The sequence below is a fragment of the Nannobrachium achirus genome, assembly GCF_963921795.1.
Source record: "Nannobrachium achirus genome assembly, chromosome: 12".
NCBI classification, from domain to species: domain Eukaryota; kingdom Metazoa; phylum Chordata; class Actinopteri; order Myctophiformes; family Myctophidae; genus Nannobrachium; species Nannobrachium achirus.
The window spans coordinates 597808-618953 of record NC_137832.1 but is presented as its reverse complement, the minus strand read 5'-3'; the positions used below and the strand labels follow the sequence as shown (position 1 = coordinate 618953).

Sequence of the window (21146 nt, the reverse complement as noted above, 5' to 3'; positions counted from 1 at the left end):
AAACTGTTGAGTTTAGTTTAGTTTATTAACAGGACTGTTGAGTTGAGTTTAGTTTAGTTTAGTTTAGTTACAGACTGTTGAGTGTGAATAATAACACAGATTCTCACAGACAGTGTTTAGTAAGGTTAGTTTTAGAGTGAATAATTACACAGTGTTTAGTAAGGTTAGTTTTAGAGTGAATAATAACACAGTGTTTAGTAAGGTTAGTTTTAGAGTGAATAATTACACAGTGTTTAGTAAGGTTAGTTTTAGAGTGAATAATAACACAGTGTTTGTTTAGTAAGGTTAGTTTGGAGTGTGAATATGGACAGTCAGAGTCAGACCTCTGAAGACCCAGAAGTTGAAAAGCTTCAAACCAGTGATGTTTACAGAGTTCATCAGAATCTCCCGGCCCGGTTCAACAACCCTGATGATTTCCATGGTTACAGGTAAGATACTAAAAGCAGCTGTTTTATTGTATTAAATTAAATACAAATACAAGCTTAAAGCTCTATTCTGATGATAGTTATGTAGACTGTAGCCTAATCATGAGTGTCTGTTGAGTAACTGTTAAATAGTTCGATATTGTGGTAGGCAGTGGCTCAGGGGTAGAGTTGCCGTCTTAGAACACAGAGGGTTCCCAGTTCGATCCCGGGCTCCCCTAGTGGGGAAGAGTCCTTGAGCTCTACTACTACTACTACGCTACTCCTAATCTAACCTAACTATTTCCTGTTTGCTCCTGATGAGCAGGTTGATGACTTGCATGGTTTCCTCTGACATTGGTGTGTGTGTGTGTGTGTGTGTGTGTGTGTGTGTGTGTGTGTGTGTGTGTGTGTGTGTGTGTGTGTGTGTGTGTGTGTGTGTGTGTGTGTGTGTGTGAATGTTATGCACTATCTCTGTAAAGCGCTTTGGATTTAAAAAAGTGCTATATAAATGCACCATTTACCATTTGTGACAGTAATTGCGACCGTCAGGTCGCATTTACTACCAAAACCTCCACCGGCTGTCTGTCAGTCAGTCAGTCTGTCCGTCATGTCACACTTTTCCCCAACTCATATCTCCGCCACCGTTGCCCCAAGACATGCCAAACGTTGCACACACACTCCTTGCCTGCCAATCCACAACCTCCACCTCTCACGTCATACGGGCAGCCATAGTTACACCTGGAATGTTGCCTTTATATAGGGCTTGTTTGTGTATATGACATCACGCCACATCATCAGCTGTGGACTCTGTGATGTCATCGTATCTCCATATATGGCCATCTCCGTACATGGAGATATAAGTCGTCCATGCCAAAGTATGGGCTGGTGAGGTCAGACTTTGTGTGATGCGTAGGTTATCTCCATATATGGAGATTCAACATTCCAGGTGTAACTATGGCACCTCCACCGGCTGTCTGTCAGTCAGTCTGTCAGTCAGTCTGTCCGTCATGTCACACTTTTCTAACCTGACTTTCGCCAGATAGTTGCAGCAGTGCGTAACGCTCTGCCTTACATCTGGGCTCTCTCGGGCAGACTCGATGTAAGGGGCGGGCCATTTTTTGAATTTCTGTAGCAGGTGATTGGATGTGGCCGTTTCTATCACAGTCTGGGAGTGCCAACTCCAACCACTCATATTGGCCTGTCTGCATGACGTTGCACCCAGAATCCGCCTCCTGGGTTTCCACGTGGTCTGCAATCAGACTCTATTGGCTCAGAGCCGGCTCAGAGCCCGCCCATAGCTGCCGCTGATTGGTCCGGCCCGGGACTTTACGAGTGTTATCAACTCTGGCCGAGCAAGCCCAGATGGTAAAAGCAGAGCGTTATATACGAAATGCTGCCACCATCTGGCGAAAGTCAGGTTAACACTTTTCCCCAACTCATATCTCCGCCACCGTTGCCCCAAGACATGCCAAACTTTGCACACACACTCCTTGCCTGCCAATCCACAACCTCCACCCCTCCAGGGACCCCCGCAGCTCCAGGGACCCCCAGAAAAGTACAAAAATGACCAAATTACCACCCCAAAGGGGTTGTTCCCCGGGAATTCCCGGGGACCACCGGCTCCTGGTGCTCCAGAACGGATGCTAAAGTGGTCGCACCCCCTAGTGGAGGACCCCCGCCACTACGTCCGTCTGTCTGTCACACGTCACACTTTTGCCCTGCTCATATCTCCACAACCGTTGCCCCCATCCATGCCAAATTTTGCACACACACTCCTTACCTGCCAAACTACAACCTCCAAGGACCCCCGGAGCTCCAGGGACCCCCAGGTCCCTGGGGGACCCCCAGGTGTAAAAAATGACCAAATGTGCAAAAATGACCACCCCAACGGGGCTGCTCACGGGGAATTCCTGGGGACCACCCACTCCTGGTGCTCCAGAACGGATGCAAAAGTGGTGGCGCCCCCAGTGGAGGACCCCCTCCACTGCAGCTCACATAAAATTCCGTAACTCGGGCTAGGAGCGTCCGGGAGAGCCGGGGCCGGTACTTATTCGTCCACCAAGGCAACGCGGAGACCCCACCCCTCATTTCTCACATGGCCCTCTTCTTGCGCCACCTTCAGGCCGATTTTTAAAACACATTTTTGGACACTGCTCCTACAGTTTTTGCCCTAAAATCACGCACATCGCTACACAGTATGTCTACACTCATCCCATCAACATGAATCTGTCCCATATAGCGCCACCTTCAGGCCAATTTTTAAAAACACATTTTTGGACACTGCTCCTACAGATTTTGCCCTAAAATCACGAAAATCACCACACAGTATGTCTACACTCATGTCATCAACATGGATCAGGAAGATTTTGGAAAAACACATTTTTGCCCTATTTGTGGCAATAAGCGACCTACGGTCGCTTATCTCCCGATTAGGGAGTCTTACTGGTCTTTGCTATAGAGTGTTTGTTCAGTAACAATGTTAAATGGCTCTATATTGTGACATATTGCTATAGATAGAGTGTTTGTTCAGTAACAGCGTTAAATAGCTCTATATTGTGACAGTAATCATTGTTATAGAGTGTTTGTTCAGTAACAGTGTTAAATAGCTCTATATTGTGACAGTAATCATTGCTATAGAGTGTTTGTTCAGTAACAGTGTTAAATAGCTCTATAGCGGGCAGTTAAGGAGAACAATTAGACCCTCCAGAAAAACGCGGGCAAAAATCCTTGATTATGCGGGCTAAAATCCTTGATTTTGCGGGCAAAAATCCTTGATTATGCGGTGAATTATGCAGGGTTTTTGTGTGAATTTATGCGATGACAATGCGAAACTATGCGAAATATGCGGGAACTTGTGAAAGTTGCGATTAAATGCGAAATTATGCGAAATATGCAGGAACTTAAAAAACATATTTATAGCCTATGTACAGTATATATACATATTATAATAAAAATTGATAACTATTAATTAAACCACTTTAATATACAGTACACTGGCTATTTGGAAATAGACAATCTACAAGCTCACAACATCACTAAGTAGTCATCAAAGTAGTCAAAACACGAATTTAAGGGTCCTTGAGTGAATTGAGAAATGCAAAACAGACTTTTTTGACTGCCTTTCATTATTTTCAAGGCAAAAAAAGCAAACTTCTGTCAAATATCTGCAATTTAATTACCTTAATGGGCTACATCAAGGCAAAAATAATTACCCTATGGCCTATGCGATTGCTAAGGATACAGCTCACTGCTAAAGCAAAACTCTGGTTTATTTATGTGGTTTTGCTCTCTCTAAAGGGATTTAAGGGATTAAAATGTTATGCATTCAATTGCTGTTCCTATCCATCCATGGAATACTGCGTGCTACTTTTTTTCGGAGAGGTGCTCGTTTGCTTTGAACGGCAACGACACAACGTTTCAAACGGAGTACAATGGAGACCTCAAAACAAGTAGGAAAAACTTTAATTTGTCGTTTCTTGAAGTTTGAGGACCGAGGAAGAGTGTGTTATTCTAGCGTCACGTTGGCGAGGGCCAACGCTCCTACCGTATAGCCTACATTATGCCTGCATCTCTCTCTCTGTCTGCCTGCAGTTCTCACGGTGCAGCGTGCACGCAATCGCACGGCACACACACACACACACACACACACACACACACACACACACACACACACACACGCACACGCACACACACACAGAGAGAGAGGACGAGCCACGTGTTTCTCAGCGCATCATTGTTTTGCTTCTGTTTTGTGTCTGAACGTGATTGAACGGTGAAGCATGACTATACTTTTATGCGAAAAAGTGCGGGGATTGTGAAATCAAGCGATGCCCGCATATTTCGCATATTTTCCGCGGAAATATGCGAAATATGCGGTGAATATGCGGGGATTGTGAAATCATGCGAGCCCCCGCATAATCAGCGGCATTTATTGATTATTGCGGGAAATTCTGCGATCGCATAATCGCGTTTTTCTGGAGGGTGTAAACAATACTTCAGTTCTGGAAAGAAGCACCAAAATTTGACAGAGTGTACCTCTTGGGTCATTCTTTAGAAAAATCACATTAGACACTTAATTTTCAAAATGGCCACCAGTTTTAAAGATGGCCGCCTTTTCGGAAATGTTTTTCAGTACGCCAGCCAGTTAATCGAATTTTCATAATATCAGAGTTGTTTTGCAGGTTTTAAAACATCCTGAGTTCATTTATTACACTTTTAGAGCAGCCAGAATAACCTTTCTGACTTTTGGTTGGGGTCTTTCCTCACCTGGGACCCCCCAGACAGACCCCTGAGCCTATTTCAGTAATCGCTCTGCTCCTGCTCCAGAACAATGTTAAATTAGATCTGAAATATGCTCTGAAATCAAAAATGAATAGTAGCAAATAACAGAGGTCTTCCACGGGGGGTCCGGGACCCCTGGGGGGTCCTCAGAGCTACTACAGGGGGCCTGCCAAATCTCGATGAGATCTTTTTTTATTTTTTTATTTGAAACTTCGAATGTTTTTATGTATCCTGGTTTTATGTATTGTTCTTTGATGGTTTATTAGTATTCTCAGTATTATTTATAATGTTTTTGTGTTAAACAGTTATGGTTGACAGCTGTTACTGCAGGGATTGCAACTTTTCACTTTGAGCGCATTTATTGCACTGCACTCACACTGACCACACACACACACACACACACACACACACACACACACACACATACACTCACCCCAAAACCCTCACCTTATCCTCTTATAGAGCCCATGGTCAATTACGCCCAAAGAGATTCACTACAATACAGTAATTTCAGACATGCAGGATATATTTGTCTTCATCATCATCATCTTCAATGTCCAACCTAATAGTGTTGACACAGTCTCCACCATAGCATAGAGTGAAAGGCAGGTTATTTGAGCAGCTGCACCGTCCCTTACAACCTGCTTTGCAGACACATTTTATGAGCTCAAGTACTGCCTTTGGAGCAGGGAGAGCAAGAAACCTGACTGGAATATACCCTCCACTCTCTGAATTCCATCTATTTTCTTCGATTGGTGGAAGCACAGGGCAATTTGTCAGGTATGATTTATCCTGCATTGTGACGGAGTTGGCACAGAGGTAATGTGATAGCAGTGCAGCACGAGTTGGAGGTAGCATCTCACCCTCCAAGTTCTTTGACAGAAATAGTTCCCATCTGAGTAATCCCAGGGTTGTTGGACCTTTTGAACTGTAAACATGGCATGCAAAATGTTCCGACTGCAATGTTGATGGAAGCTCAACGTTTATAATGTTCTTCCCCAGTCAGCACCTGAAAAACTATGTACGCAAAGGAACCCTAGACATTTGTTACATCCAATAACTTGAACTCACTCGAATATATAAATTTCCTTTTTTTGTACCGGAGGCAAGGACTTGATAAAGAATCGGGGTATCAGCCTCTTCATGTGTTTGCACTTCTTCAAAATCATGTCCCTTGATGAAGGTATCGTATCATGATGCCTACTTTGTCATACCTGACAAATTGCCCTGAGCTTCCATCAATTGAAAAAAATAGATGGAATTCAGAGAGTGGAGGGTATGTTCCAGTCAGGTTTCTTGCCCTCCCTGCTGCAAAGGCAGTACTTGAGCTCATCAAACGTGGCTGCCAAGCAGGTTACAAGGGACAGTGCAGCTGCTCAAACAATAACCTGCCTTGCACTCTCCTCCCTGCAAATGCTATAGTGGAAACTGTGAACACTATTAGGGAGGACATGTATAGTAGTGAATTTCTTTGGGTACAATTGACCTTTACTTTAACTTTTTCGCCGCCGTTGACAGTCCTCACCGTCATTGAAAGGGTTAATACCATGGCGCCGTTGACGGTGAGGACTGTGAATCTTACTGTATATACAGTAAAGATATTATTACTTACTTAACTCATTGGCCGCCTCCCCCGATAGTCACGAGAAAATTCCAATGTCGCTCCCCGCCAGGCCCGATAGTCCCGAGAATTTGCTTTTATATAATGTAATGTTTAATTACATTATTCTGCAGCCCGTGAAAAAGTTTGAGCTTTCAGTCATATAACGAACCAAAGATATCACTCATCACAGTAAGTGTGTTTGAAAACAAGAGTGTAATAACGTATAAATCTCAATAGAAATGAATAAAACTCCCAATAAACCACAGTGAATGCATTTAGCGTGGCAGAGCGCAGCCCGCAGAGTGCAATCAGCGGCACACTGGCCACACGCATGTAAAGGGATGTGGGGCAGGGATGTGCAGAGAATATTTAGAGAGGCAGGGGCTGACATTTCTAAAGGGGCCTTTTGGTGGACAATTCTATTGAATGCAGCCCTCAGGGGCAGGGGCTCAAGCCCCCTTTGATGTCTATGTGTGTACATGCCTGGTGAAGGGGCTGGCAGAAGCGACAACGGAGCAGCTGGATCTGAGACCATTTTGCACAAATCAAACAAAATCCAGTAAAATGTTCACTTGGAAAGCCATGACCTGCCTCATTGGCCAACAACACACAGCTTCATCATAACCCCCAAAGTCTCGACAACAAAATATTATGTCCCAGGCAGCCAGACAACAACGAAGATCAGAAGATCAGATCAGCAGGAGCGTCACAAGGGAAAAGTGGGACGAGTCTGAGTTACTAGGGCCCAAGGTGGAAGGGGCTTCATTATTTTATACTTTTGCTATTGAAAAATAGCAGATCTACAAGCTTGCAGCGCGACACTCGGTGCCATGCTGTGAGCTTGTATATATCTATTTTTTAAATCCCCCTATGTAGAAAATTCATGGGGGGCCCGCAGTGAATCCTTGTACCCAGGGCCCAGCACCGACACCCAGTTGGAACAGATCCTCAGCCCACTACAAAGTGTACAAACACAACGTATAGAAAGCCTGGTGAGGCGAGGCCGAGGTTACAAACAACACAATCACCTACTGGACAAGATGCAGTCGGCCGGTCCAGTCACCACCAACCGATCTTCAAGCCCTGCTACGGGAGTGGAGAGGAGAAAATATCCCCCCCCCCCCCCCCCCCCCGGCGGAGTCCTCAATCAGGCGACCATTGTCTGAAGAAAAGCAACGTGTTGCGTCCATATAACTTCCATCGGTATGTAACAAAACTGGTGAAAATAGCAGATCTGCAAGCACACAACGCCTCGCATCCAAGCGCGACCATGGAGCCTGATGGAGGAGTTGTTCTAGGTGTATTATATTCCAGTTATCAGGAAAGGGTCGCGTCCAAACTCCCAGCGGTGGAACAAAAAAAAAGGAGTGAAAATAGCAGATCTACAACGCGTCGCGACAGTGGAATCCAACAGGGAAGAAACGAAAACACGGCGATCGTCATTGTCAGTAAGTTACTGTTGTTTCCATCCTCCTAACCTAAACTAACTGTAACAGTTAGTTTACCTAGGCTAGAAGACTCTTCCTGCTCACTTGGCTGATATGCTCCTGCGTGCGTCCCTATGGCGTGCACGCGCAATCGCGCATGTGCGCGTGTTTGAGGCGTGCCGCGCAACAAGTCCTTGCAGCCTGAAGCCGTGAAGGAAGGAAACGAGCTCGCGCCTGAGGCAATATCACCACTGGGCGTATGTGATCGCTGCAGTCTGTTCCGCTCTAAAGCCCGCCTACTGTATCCGGTTATGTAACACTCACATGCATGCAAGACACGTTTCCGCATCCGGTATAGACCCAGGCCGGATCACCAACAAGCAGAGTAACTTGATTGCTATCAGTTCTCTACCAAGCCACCGAGGCAAGCCAGTAGTTTGCGCACATCAAGAGAGCTAGCGATTCAATTCAAAGGAACGTTATTGGCATGAGAAAACATAGGCTACGTTTACATCGCCAAAGCAAGTGCCACAAATAAATAAAAACAGTTGAATATGGGGAACATATTTACAGTTATACACATAGGCCTTGCCTTATATAAAGTTATACGTTATAAGTGTGTGTGTGTGTGTGTGTGTGTGTGTGTGTGTGTGTGTGTGTGTGTGTGTGTGTGTGTGTGTGTGTGTGTGTGTGAAAATGTGATCTGTGCAAAATAAAACACTTGAATGCTGAATAAAAGGTAAAAAGCTTATTTATATTTGTGTGAAGTCAGTATGACGCCCTAAGGGCAAGAGGTGACCTATTACAGCCCTATTACACTATTCCAGTTATTGCCCTATTACACAATTACACTTATTACACTAGTAAACTTATCTGATAAGTGCCTGACGCCATAAATACAAATATCAACTGAATTATCCACTTGAAAAGCGATCGATCACAAAAAGGTCAATATCTCCAGTTTTATCAATTAGAGCTGGATTTTGGTCAAAAATGGCTATTTTGAGATGGCTGCAACTATAGAAAAAAAAGCTTTTTATTTTATTTTTTTATTTTTTGGTGAGACTAGAGGTTGTCTTCTTTCTTTTCAGGTACTGTAAGACATTGTCGAAAAAACACAGAATTTAGGAAAAATGTCAATATAAAAAAAATATATACATTTTTTTATTAAACAAAATGGCAGGAGAGCCATACAGTCAATGTTAAAATGGCGGCCAATGTGTTAATGTCGCTCCGGTCCCGCTCGCATCGGTAATGTCGGCGATTTGTTTACAACGCACGTTGGGCGTGCACGCGAAGTGAAGCTCCTCAATGTTAAGTCAATGGAGAGGCCCATAAAGAAACTTCATTTAAACAAAATAGCCATTTTGAGACATTTTGCAGCAGATCTAAATGTAAACAAGGCACAAGGCAGGGCGCAGCCATCTTCCCTCTTCTTGTCCCACACTGTCATGTGACTAGATGACGTAATCGTTGCCGTCAAGTGATAATCCAAAAAAACAAAAACAACCCCCTTCCAGCCCTTCAAAATAATAGCGGCGGCCTATGGAGGAAACCACGTGGCACCGAGGCACCAAGCAACCTTCAGATTAAGAGGCAGTAGATGTGTTAAGAGGATATAGGGTGCGGGTTTTGGGGTGACGATAACAAAGAGGTGTGTGTATTGTGTTGTCAGTGTGAGTGCAGTACAATAAATGGACATGTTAGACTGCGCGCCCAAAGTGAGAAGTTGCAATACCTTAATTCTTGCAATCCCTGCAGTAACACCTGTGAACCTGTCTGTCTAACACACTCATGTTATAAATAATACTGAGAATACTAATAAAAAGTTTCAAATGTAAAAAAAAAAAAAAAAAAATAGAGAGAAAGAGAAAAAAAAAACGTCCCCATCAAGATTCGGCAGGCCCCCTGTAGTAACTCTGAGGATCCCCTAGGGGTCCCGGACCCCCTGTGGAAGACCCCTGGGTATTTGCTACTACTCATTTTTGCTTTCAGAGCCCAGTTACAACAACTTTAATGCTTCAGTTATGATCTAATCTAACATTGCTCTGGAGCAGGAGCAAAGCGATTACTGAGATAGGCTCAGGGGTCTGTTTGGGGGGGTCCCAGATGAGGAAAGACCCCAACCAAAAGTCAGAAAGGTTATTCTGGCTGCTTTAAAAGTGTAATAAATGAACTCAGGATGTTTTAAAACCTACAAAACAACTCTAATATTATGAAAATCAGACATTAACTGGCTGGCGTGCTATTCAGAGGCAGCCATCTTGGAAACATGGCAGCCATTTTGATTTTTCAGTGTCTAACGTGTTTTATCATAGGAACAACCCCTAAGGAGTACTTGTGAAAAGTTTTAGGTTTCTTTCCACTTGTGAAGTATTTTAGTGCAAAAATGCATTTATCTGCACCGCTACTATATTGTGACAGTAATCATTGATATAGAGTGTTTGTTCAGTAACAGTGTTAAATAGCTCTATATTGTGATATATTGTGACAGTAATCATTGCTATAAAGTGCTTCACATCACACACATCACAAACCCCGACAACATAAGTGGGGGAAGAAAAACAAAAAACAAATAAAAACAGGCAATTCGGTTAAGACGATGCCTACAGCAAGAAAAATAAAAAGCATTAATAAGAACGGCAAGAAGGATAAACAATAAAAAATGGAGTCCTCATATAAAACAAAGAAACCAATTGACCAGCACTAGTTAAAAGCCATTCTGTAGAAATGGTTTTTTTGAAGTGTCTTAAAAGTAGCCAGTGAGGTAGCCTGTCTGACTTCCAGAGGAAGATTGTTCCACAGATGGGGGGCCCTTACGGAAAATACTCTATTCCCTTCTGTGACCAGATTCGCAGATGTAACCTCGAGCAAAAGCTGGTCAGAAGACCTGAGGTTGCGGGTAGGGGTATAAGGGGACAGCAGGTCAGAGATATATGCGGGTGCAATACCATTTCGTGATTTAAAAACAAACAATACAATTTTAAAATCAGTTCTAAGAGCCACAGGAAGCCAGTGCAGTGAGGCCAGAATAGGGGTGATATGCTCATATTTTCTGGTCTTCGTAAGCACCCTGGCTGCAGTATTCTGGACGAGTTGGAGGCGATTGGTTGATTTATGAGGGAGACCGGAAAAAAGAGAGTTACAGTAGTCCAGATGGTTAGTGACGAAGGCATGGATAACAGTTTGTGCATCGGAAAATGAAATTAAAGATCTAATTTTGGAAATGCTCCTTAATTGGAAAATGGCAGATTTAGTTATGTTGGAAAAATGCTTATTGAAATTTAAATCAGAGTCCAAGACCACACCGAGGTTTCTGGCCTCGTTAGAACATTTCAAACCCTGAGATTCTAAGAGCAGGGAGACACTGGCTCTGTGTCTTTTTGGGCCAAAGACAATGACCTCAGTTTTGTCCTTATATTATAGCTCTATATTGTGATATATTGTGACAGTAATCATTGATATAGAGTGTTTGTTCAGTAACAGGAGTCTCTCTGTCTCTCCAGCTCTTTAATAAACAGAAAATAAATTTTCAGTTAGGTGACACATTTATCAGCTTGTGTCATCACTAACAATTTCACATGTTTAATTGTTTGAATTCTCTCTCCTGATTGGATAGAATTGGTATCCTGAACCTGAACATGTATTTCCTGTTTACTAAATACTGAACTAATGTGATAAAAAAATAATAACAGTTATTGTATGATTATTATTCTTTTCAGTCATAAGAAAATCCATCCTCTGTACCAGACCTCCAACCAGTTGTATGGCAGCAAGAGACCGACGGTTCACCACATGCCTGTAAATATTATACTCTAACCCTATTCACTATACACTGTACACCACATACCTGTAAATATTATACTCTAACCCTATTCACTATACACTGTACACCACATACCTGTAAATATTATACTCTATCCCTATTCACTATACACTGTACACCACATGCCTGTAAATATTATACTCTAACCCTATTCACTATACACCACATGCCTGTAAATATTATACACATTATACCATACTGTACTTCTGTACTCTGTACCGGACCTCCAACCAAGTTGAGTGTTTTTCGTGGATCTACAGTCTAGTTAGGGCAGCCAAGATTCATAAAGACCAAAAAAACATGTCATGTGCACAAAAAGTATTCCTGTAGGAACATGTCTGAACTCGGCTTTAAAATGATTGAGTGTTACAGTACAGTAATGCTCTATGTTGTTTTTGCGACCGTAGGTCGCACTTTACTATCAAAACCACCACAAAGTGTAAGTAACTCCGTCCGTCCCTCCGTCTGTCTGTCAGTCTGTCTGTCACACCTCACACGTCACACTTTTTCCCTGCTTATATCTCCGCAACCGTTGCCCCGATCCATGCCAAATTTTGCACACACGTTCCTTGGCTGCCAAACTACAACCTCCAAGGACCCCCGGAGCTCCAGGGACCCCCAGGTCCCTGGGGGACCCCCAGATGTAAAAAATGACCAAATGCGCAAACATGACCAAATGACCACCCCAACGGGGCTGCTCACGGGGAATTCCCGGGGACCACCGACTCCTGGTGCTCCAGAACGGATGCAAAAGTGGTGGCGCCCCCAGTGGAGGACCCCCTACACTGCAGCTCATATAAAAGGCCGTAACTCCGGCTAGGAGCGACCGGGACAGCCGGGGCCGGTACCTATTCGTCCGCCTTGCCGGCGCGGAGACCCCACCCCTCATTTCTCACATGGCCCTCTTCTAGCGCCACCATGAGGCCGATTCTTGCAAAACACATTTTTGGACACTGCTCCTACAATTTTCGCCCTAAAATCACGCAAATCGGTACACAGTATGTCTACACTAATCCCATCAACATGAATCTGTCCCATATAGCGCCACCTCCAGGCCGATTTTTAAAAACACATTTTTGGACACTGCTCCTACAGATTTTGCCCTAAAATCACGAAAATCACTACACAGTATGTCTACACTCATGTCATCAACATGGACCAGGAAGATTTTGGCAAAACACATTTTTGCCCTATTTGTGGAGATAAGTGACCTACGGTCGCTTATCTCCCGATTAGGGAGCCTTACTGGTGATATTTCTGTCTCTGGGACCCCAATTTATAGTGGAAAAATGGAACCAAATGGACCCGTTAGGGTTCATTTGTACACTCCCTGAGTTACAGACCCATAAGGGTCCATTTGGTTCCTAACTATCATTTAGCTGGGGACCCCCTGGAACACCCTCAAGGACCCCTGGAGGTTCCCGGACCCCACTTTGAGAACTAATGTTTTAGAGAACTGTTTTCAACAGTGGGTCAGGAGAGGACCCAGACATATTTGTTGCGACCATAGGTCGCATTTACTACCAAAACCTCCACCGGCTGTCTGTGAGTGAGTGAGTGAGTGAGTGAGTCAGTGAGTGAGTCCGTCACACTTTTGCCCTGCTCATATCTCCACAACCGTTGCCCCCATCCATGCCAAATTTTGCACACACACTCCTTGACTGCCAAACTACAACCTCCAAGGACCCCCAGAGCCCCAGGGACCCCCAGGTCCCTGGGGGACCCCCAGATGTAAAAAATGACCAAATGTGCTCACACGTCACACGTCACACTTTTTCCCTGCTTATATCTCCGCACCCGTTGACCCGATCCATGCCACATTTTACACACACACTCCTTGCCTGCCAAACTACAACCTCCAAGGACCCCCGGAGCTCCAGGGACCCCCAGATGTAAAAAATGACCAAATGTGCAAAAATGACCAAATGACCACCCCAACGGGGCTGCTCACGGGGAATTCCCGGGGACCACCGACTCCTGGTGCTCCAGAACGGATGCAAAAGTGGTGGCGCCCCCAGTGGAGGACCCCCTGCCACTGCAGCGCACATAAAATGCCGTAACTCGGGCTAGGAGCGTCCGGGAGAGCCGGGGCCGGTACCTATTCGTCCGCCAAGGCAACGCGGAGACCCCACCCCTCATTTCTCACATGGCCCTATTCTAGCGCCACCTTCAGGCCGATTTTTAAAACACATTTTTGGACACTGCTCCTACAGTTTTTGCCCTAAAATCACGAATATCACTACACAGCATGTCTACACTCATGTCATCAACATGGATCAGGAAGATTTTGGAAAAACACATTTTAGCCCTATTTGTGGAGATAAGCCACCTACGGTCGCTTATCTCCCGATTAGGGAGTCTTACTGGTATATAGAGATTTTTAGTACAGTACAGTACAGTAATGATCTATGTTGTTTTATATAGAGATGTACAGTACAGTAATGCTCTATGTTGTTTTATATAGAGATTATTATTACAGTACAGTACAGTACAGTACAGTACAGTACAGTACAGTACAGTAATGCTCTATGTTGTTTTATATAGATTATTACAAAACAAAAACCTGAGGCAGCTTGACTCTTCAACTTCTGCCACTTCGTATTTAATGTTAAATCATCTTGGACAAATCTGTTCCCCCCATAAAGTGGTTAAACAGATTGTGATGCTGTTTAAACTCATTTCGCTGGGGACCTCTTGGAACCAACACAAAGACCCCACTTTGATGTGTTGTTATTTCATATATGGTCAAATGTTTACTTATCTCTACAAGCCCAATATAACGCCTCTTCGTCTCTGCTAATCACTGTGATGTCATTCAGACAGTATAGAACCATCACTTTGATGTCATATAGACAGTATAGAACCATCACTGTGATGTCATTCAGACATTATAGAACCATCACTGTGATGTCATTCAGACAGTAGAGAACCATTTTAAGAGGTGGTGAATGTGACAGGATGGAGGATAATCACTCTGATGGCTCATCTCTGACATTCAGGCGTCATAGTAATAGAAGAATGCATTATTTTATAATCTAATATTATTTACTACTAGCCTATAGGTGGTGGACTTAACTACTAGCAGTAGTAGTAGTAGTAGTAGTAGTAGTTTTATTTTGGTCATTGTTATAATGCAATGCATTTTCATTAATTTCATTCACATAAACATAAATAATAAACAGACCAAAAAAGGAGTAAGCTGAAGCTTAAGCTTATTGTGCTTACCCTTTGTATCATTCATTCACTAGAAGAAGATATAATGACAACAAACTAACTGATACAAAACAAGAAAAAATAAAAGACAACAAACAAAAAAACAAAAAAAAACAGAACGACAACAACAACAACAACAAGACTAAAACACAAAAACAAAATTGTACAAAAACATTAGACAACAGAGCACTTGACAAAAGAAACAAACAAAACAAAAAGAAGAAAACGAAAAGAAGAAAAGGAAGAACGATACTAGAAACCAACCTTTACACATTTTAATTGGTGTATACTAACTAAATTATAATTTATCAGAGTAGATTATTTAATTATAGCATGTATTTTTTATCCTGTAAGTGTCCTATATCCATCTATTATTTGTGATTTATACAACCTTTTGAATGTATTTATTGAACTGCATTTTTTTAATTCTAGCCTATAGGTGGTGGACTTAACTACTAGCCTATAGGTGGTGGGCTTGTTACTGTTCTGCCACGCAGGGCACATATTTACTCTGCCATGCAGGGCACATATTTACTCTGCCATGCAGGGCACATATTTACTCTGCCATGCAGGGCACATATTTACCAATGTTACTGTTCTGCCACGCAGGTCACATATTTACCAATGGGGCAGCGTGTTGGACTCATAGCATGTATAACAGTGGTAGCCTACATTCAGCCTACATTGTGGTGAAAAGTAGAATGTTGTCTTTTAAAATCATCATGGCTCACCTGTCAGCAGAGAAGCAATGATTAACTCCCAACAGATGGTGAAATGAACAGTCAGTTTGACAAACATGAGTACAAGGCCCGACTGTCTACAAGTATTCATAGACTCTTCGTATAAAGCGTTTAAAGTCTTACAGCCTACCTACATAACACTTGCCTGGCTCCAGCTAATAGACCCGCCCACTCTCTGAGTGGACTGCTTCTCTTGGTCTGGTTTTGTCATATGACGCTTCTCTTTCTATCGGTGTCTTGGCAAACCGACCATTGGCGACCAATGAAATCAATGCAAGACGGAGGAGGGGTGGGTCTAACTAAAAAAAAAATCAACAGAAACAGTGGAGGGAGGGCTCCCTTTGAACTTCAAAGGGGTTCTGAACTGCAGTCATTGATTGAGCCATACAAGTGTAAATAGCTTGTTAGTGCTTCTCTCTAATCAATGAAACATCAAAGACAACAACTTGATGCCTGTCATACAGGGGAGGGGGAATGTTTTGTGTACACAAGTCAAACACAACCCCTCCCACCAGATCTCTTGTGATTGGGAATTTCAAATTTTAAATCCTTTCCCCTTTTAAATCAAAGAATAGGGACAACTTCAGACTCAAGCTCCAGCGCAGAGTCTGAAATCAGGCTAACATAACACACTAGCTGTGATTGACAGCAATAGGAAACAGCCAGCCAACCAGACAGTCAGAGGGGCGCGGTTTGGATTACAGCGTCTCTCCGGGGGCGTGGTTATCCAAAATCGTACATGCCTTGCAGAATCAAGTGTCACAGGAGTGTGTCAGGTTGGTTGGTTGGTTGATTGATTGATTGATTGATTGATTGATTGATTGATTGATGTGTTTCAGACTTGTTTCTTCGGGACGTCCCGGCGCTTTTCGGAGGACCTTCTGAGAGGCGGGATGTTTGAGGACAGCAGCTTAAACACCTCGCTACAAAACGCACCAATCAGCTTCAACCACCGTCATCACCATGACAACTAGCTCTGTCATCACCATGACAATTCACCAGGATATGATATGATATAGTGCTTTATTGTCAGTTCACACTGAAATGTGTCTTGCGACACAGCAGCCATGTATGCGAAACATAATACGAACATTTGACACAAGGAAAAAAAAAAGGATTACATACATAAGGATAATACAGACAAGAGCAATGTCCACCGCCTAGCCTACCTCTGGCTAAACTCTCGATTAAGCCTTAAAAACAAAGGTTTTTAGTCTGACCTTATTGTATGCTGGAACACTGTATCTCCTTCCTAAAGGCAGCAGCCTATATTCTCTATGCAACACATGGCTTGTGTTAGGGTAATATTCCTTGCCAACCTTAGAATGCTGTTATCATACGTATATGTATATAGCCCCTGAAGTGGTTGTCCAACTATCTTTGAACAAATGTTCAGTTGTTGCAGCAGTTGTTGACTTTAAGGCTGCATCCATACCAGGTGGTACTTACAGTACTGAAGAACACTCATACTAACAGAAGTGAAAAACTGACGAGGAATCTGTCTACTAGCACCAAATGATCTTAAACGGCGAAGGAAGTAGATTATTTTTCTTTGTTTTCTTACACACAGATTCAATCTGATCCTTCCATGACAAAAGACATCACCATGACAACTACAGCAGTCTGTAACCATGATAACCATGGTAAACAACTACATCACCATGACAACAGTTCTGTAACAATGAGAAACGACAACAACTCTGATTTCATGATTGTATTTATTTTAAGGTAGAGTAAGTGATTTCATTTAGTTCAAACAATAACAACCACACCAGGGGGTCTAATGAAGTACTGTCAACCTCCTAGACACATGAAAACCAGAAGTACAAAACTATGGCACCACCTCTTTAAGCTATACAAATATCAGATCTACAATCTTTGTCATATCTGTGCATTGTATTGTTGTGAGATGTAGAATCTAAGCTCATATGTTGTATTCATCTTGGTTTGTTTCCTGACTCTTACTCTGGTGTGTTCTCTTTGTTGTTGCTGCTGCTGCGAAAATACAGGACTGTCTTTTCCTACCATAAAATATCATATCATATCATATCATATCATATCATATCGGATCTTATCCAGTTATTAAGATTCTCAATTGGTCTTCCCATTAAATACTATTTAAATACGCTTTATACGAAGAGTCTATGAATACTTGTAGACAGTCGGCCAACCGTCTTGTACTCATGTTTGTCAATACTAACGTTTCTTTGGTACGCTGGTTCTGTTTGTTTGTTTTTTAACAAATTGTTGACCATAAACAGTTGGCTGTTTTTAGCTGTCATGCAGTGATGGTGTGGGAAGGCCATGCCAGGGATGCCAGGGAGGAGGATAGATGCCAGGGAGGCAGATGAATAGATGCCAGGGAGGAGGAAGATGCCAAGGCAGATAGATGCCCACGAGGCAGATGATCAGATGCCAAGGACAGATTCACAGATACTTGGAGTTCTGCCAGGAATAAAAACTCCCACTGACAACATATGAGCTGCTCACGACACCAAGAACAACACTTTACACAACCTTTAGAGTCAGTGAGACAGGTAGTCAGTGAGACAGGTAGTCAGTGAGACAGGTAGTCAGTTAGACAGGTAGTCAGTGAGACAGGTAGTCAGTGAGACAGGTAGTCAGTTAGACAGGTAGTCAGTTAGACAGCTACTAGTCAGTTAGACAGGTCAGTGAGACAGGTAGTCAGTTAGACAGGTAGTCAGTGACTAGACAGGTAGTCAGTTAAGGGGGTTCCACACTAGCCGCGGTCACCGCCTCCTAGCAATTCATTTTCAACGGGAGGCGGGCGGCTTTTTCAGCCGTGCAGCGAAGTTTTGGGGCGGCGAGGCGAGCGGGCGCGGCCCCGTGAAATCCCCCGCGAGTGTGCTCGTTTGTGCATGCGTACGCGGGCGGTGAGAGATGGATTGTGTTCATCTTTGTGAAATACCGCGCGGCGTTTAATCACTGAACGTGTGTGTTTGTGTCTCACCGCGGTGCGGCCACCGCTGATCCTAGCGGCAGCCCCGACGGCAACCGCTTGTAGTGTGTAGAGCACCTTAGACAGCTACTAGTCAGTTAGACAGGTCAGTGAGACAGGTAGTCAGTTAGACAGCTACTAGTCAGTTAGACAGGTCAGTGAGACAGGTAGTCAGTTAGACAGCTACTAGTCAGTGAGAAAGATACTCGGCAGTGAGACACTACAAGCATTATGTAAGCTATAACCTACCGTCCAAACAGAGGTCACTCAAATGAAATGTAGCCTAATAATTAATTGCGACCGTATGTCGCATTTACAATGAAAACCTGCAGCTCATGTGTGTCAGTCAGTCAGTCACGCCTCATGTCACGCTCTATATATGGCCAAGACAGAATTCATTTGCAAGTGTGACTCGCGTCACAGCAACCACACCTGCAAATTAATTCTGTCCTTAATTCTGTCCTAGCCTAACTCATCTCAAAGAGAAAAGTCTGGTCACCACATGAGGCAGAGAGTGGATAGGAAGGTGGGACTTGGACTGAGAATTTGCCCAGAAGTCTTTTTTTTTTCACAGTTCCTGCAAACGTATTCCCCATTAGAAAAGAAAATCTGTTCTACTTCTCCCGCTCCTTCAGTTGTGCTCGCAATAAACAATATCCAAACAAAAACATGGATTACACCTATTAAGAGCGAGTTAAGAGCTACAATCTATTTAGGTTTGTTTCGCCAGGGAATGTAAACAGACCTGCGCCGTGTGATGTAACTTCCCTTAATCGCAGCACTTCCACCACTTCCGTTGCATGCAATGCACAGCGCAGGTCGTGCCCAGGGTGCCCATCTATGGAAATGCCTGATGTCATCAATATTAAGCCCATATCTGGGAATGCCCATATGGACATATTGTGTCAGTGTCTGTTTTTTCAGCGTGAGGTCACTTCTCACCCTGTTTTTGAATTGGAATTCTGAAAAGTAACAGTTTTGAAAATTGCAGACGGCCGGTGTCTGGTGATCGATATTATTAAATATTCAAATGTTTTATGGTTTTATCATTCACCAGGAGTGTTTATACTGTATGTAGGCTACAATATAAATCATATACAGTATGTATGAGAGAGAGCGAGAGATAGAGAGAGCCATAGAGAGAGAGAGAGAGAGAGAGCCATATATATTTATATATATATAGCGAGAGAGAGAGAGAGCCATATACATAGAGAGAGAGAGAGAGAGTGTCTCTGATAACTGGGTCATGTGTTTCTGAATTCCCCTCCGCTGGTTGCTAGGTAACAGAGACATCCCACAATGCATTGCAGGAGCCATGGATGGTAGCAGGTTGCTACGGGTTTGGAACCCGCAACCTGTTCATCCGCGTGCGTGCGTGCGTACGTGTGCATGCATGTGGGTGTGCATGCATGCGCGTGCAGGCGTGTGTGTGTGTGTGTGTGTGTGTGTGTGTGTGCATGCATGTTGCTCTCCTCTCCCGCTCTGATCTCAGGTCTGTGTTGATGATCACACAGAGAACAGCATGATTCCTTCTTCTGTGGTGTTATGTACACTACACTATACTGTATGATGTTATGTACACTACACTGTATGTGGTGTGGTGTTATGTACACTACACTATACTGTATGATGTTATGTACACTACACTGTATGTGGTGTGGTGTTATGTACACTACACTATACTGTATGTAACGTTATGTACACTACACTATACTGTATGATGTTATGTACACTACACTATACTGTATGATGTTATGTACACTACACTATACTGTATGATGTTATGTACACTACACTGTATGTGGTGTTATGTACACTACACTGTATGTGGTGTGGTGTTATGTACAATACACTATACTGTATGTGATGTTATGTACACTACACTATACTGTATGTGATGTTATGTACACTACACTATACTGTATGATGTTATGTACACTACACTATACTGTATGATGTTAAGTACACTACACTATACTGTATGATGTTGTGTACACTACACTATACTGTATGTGATGTTATATACACTACACTATACTATACTATACAATGTTATGTTACTGTAGTGTAGGTTCATCCTCACACAGAGAGAGAGAGCATGTTTCACTGATCCTAGATCAGATCAGATGTGTGTTGTCATACAGCAGCTACTGTATGTAGAACTCCTCTCCCACAGAGAGCATGTTCCTCTCATCACACTGAGAGCTTGTTTCTATTAACACACAGATCCCAGATCTGTGCTGTACAACCTACTGTATGTTGTATACAACATACAGTAGGTTGTATACAGCATACAGTAGGTTGTATACGACATACAGTAGGTTGTATACGACATACAGTAGGTTGTATACAACATACAGTAGGTTGTATACAGCATACAGTAGGTTGTATACAGCATACAGTAGGTTGTATACAGCATACAGTAGGTTGTATACAGCATACAGTAGGTTGTATACAGCATACAGTAGGTTGTATACAACATACAGTAGGTTGTATACAGCATACAGTAGGTTGTATACAGCATACAGTAGGTTGTATACAGCATACAGTAGGTTGTATACAACATACAGTAGGTTGTATACAGCATACAGTAGGTTGTATACAGCATACAGTCTATGGTTGTATACAGCATACAGTAGGTTTATCTTCACACTGAGAAGCACCGCGTGCTTTTTCCACACCGATGATTTGTG

At 43.2% G+C, this 21146-nt stretch overlaps 1 protein-coding gene across 1 annotated transcript; it reads left to right on the top strand.

The window, feature by feature from the left end:
* Positions 1-303: 303 nt before the first annotated feature.
* pierce1 (piercer of microtubule wall 1) lies at positions 304-16858 on the top strand (the record flags this gene model as incomplete). Its single annotated transcript, XM_080737897.1, has 3 exons — positions 304-428; positions 11438-11516; positions 16334-16858. 3 exons carry the CDS (start codon positions 304-306, stop codon positions 16466-16468), a joined length of 339 nt encoding a protein of 112 aa, XP_080594023.1. The 3' UTR covers positions 16469-16858.
* Positions 16859-21146: the final 4288 nt, after the last annotated feature.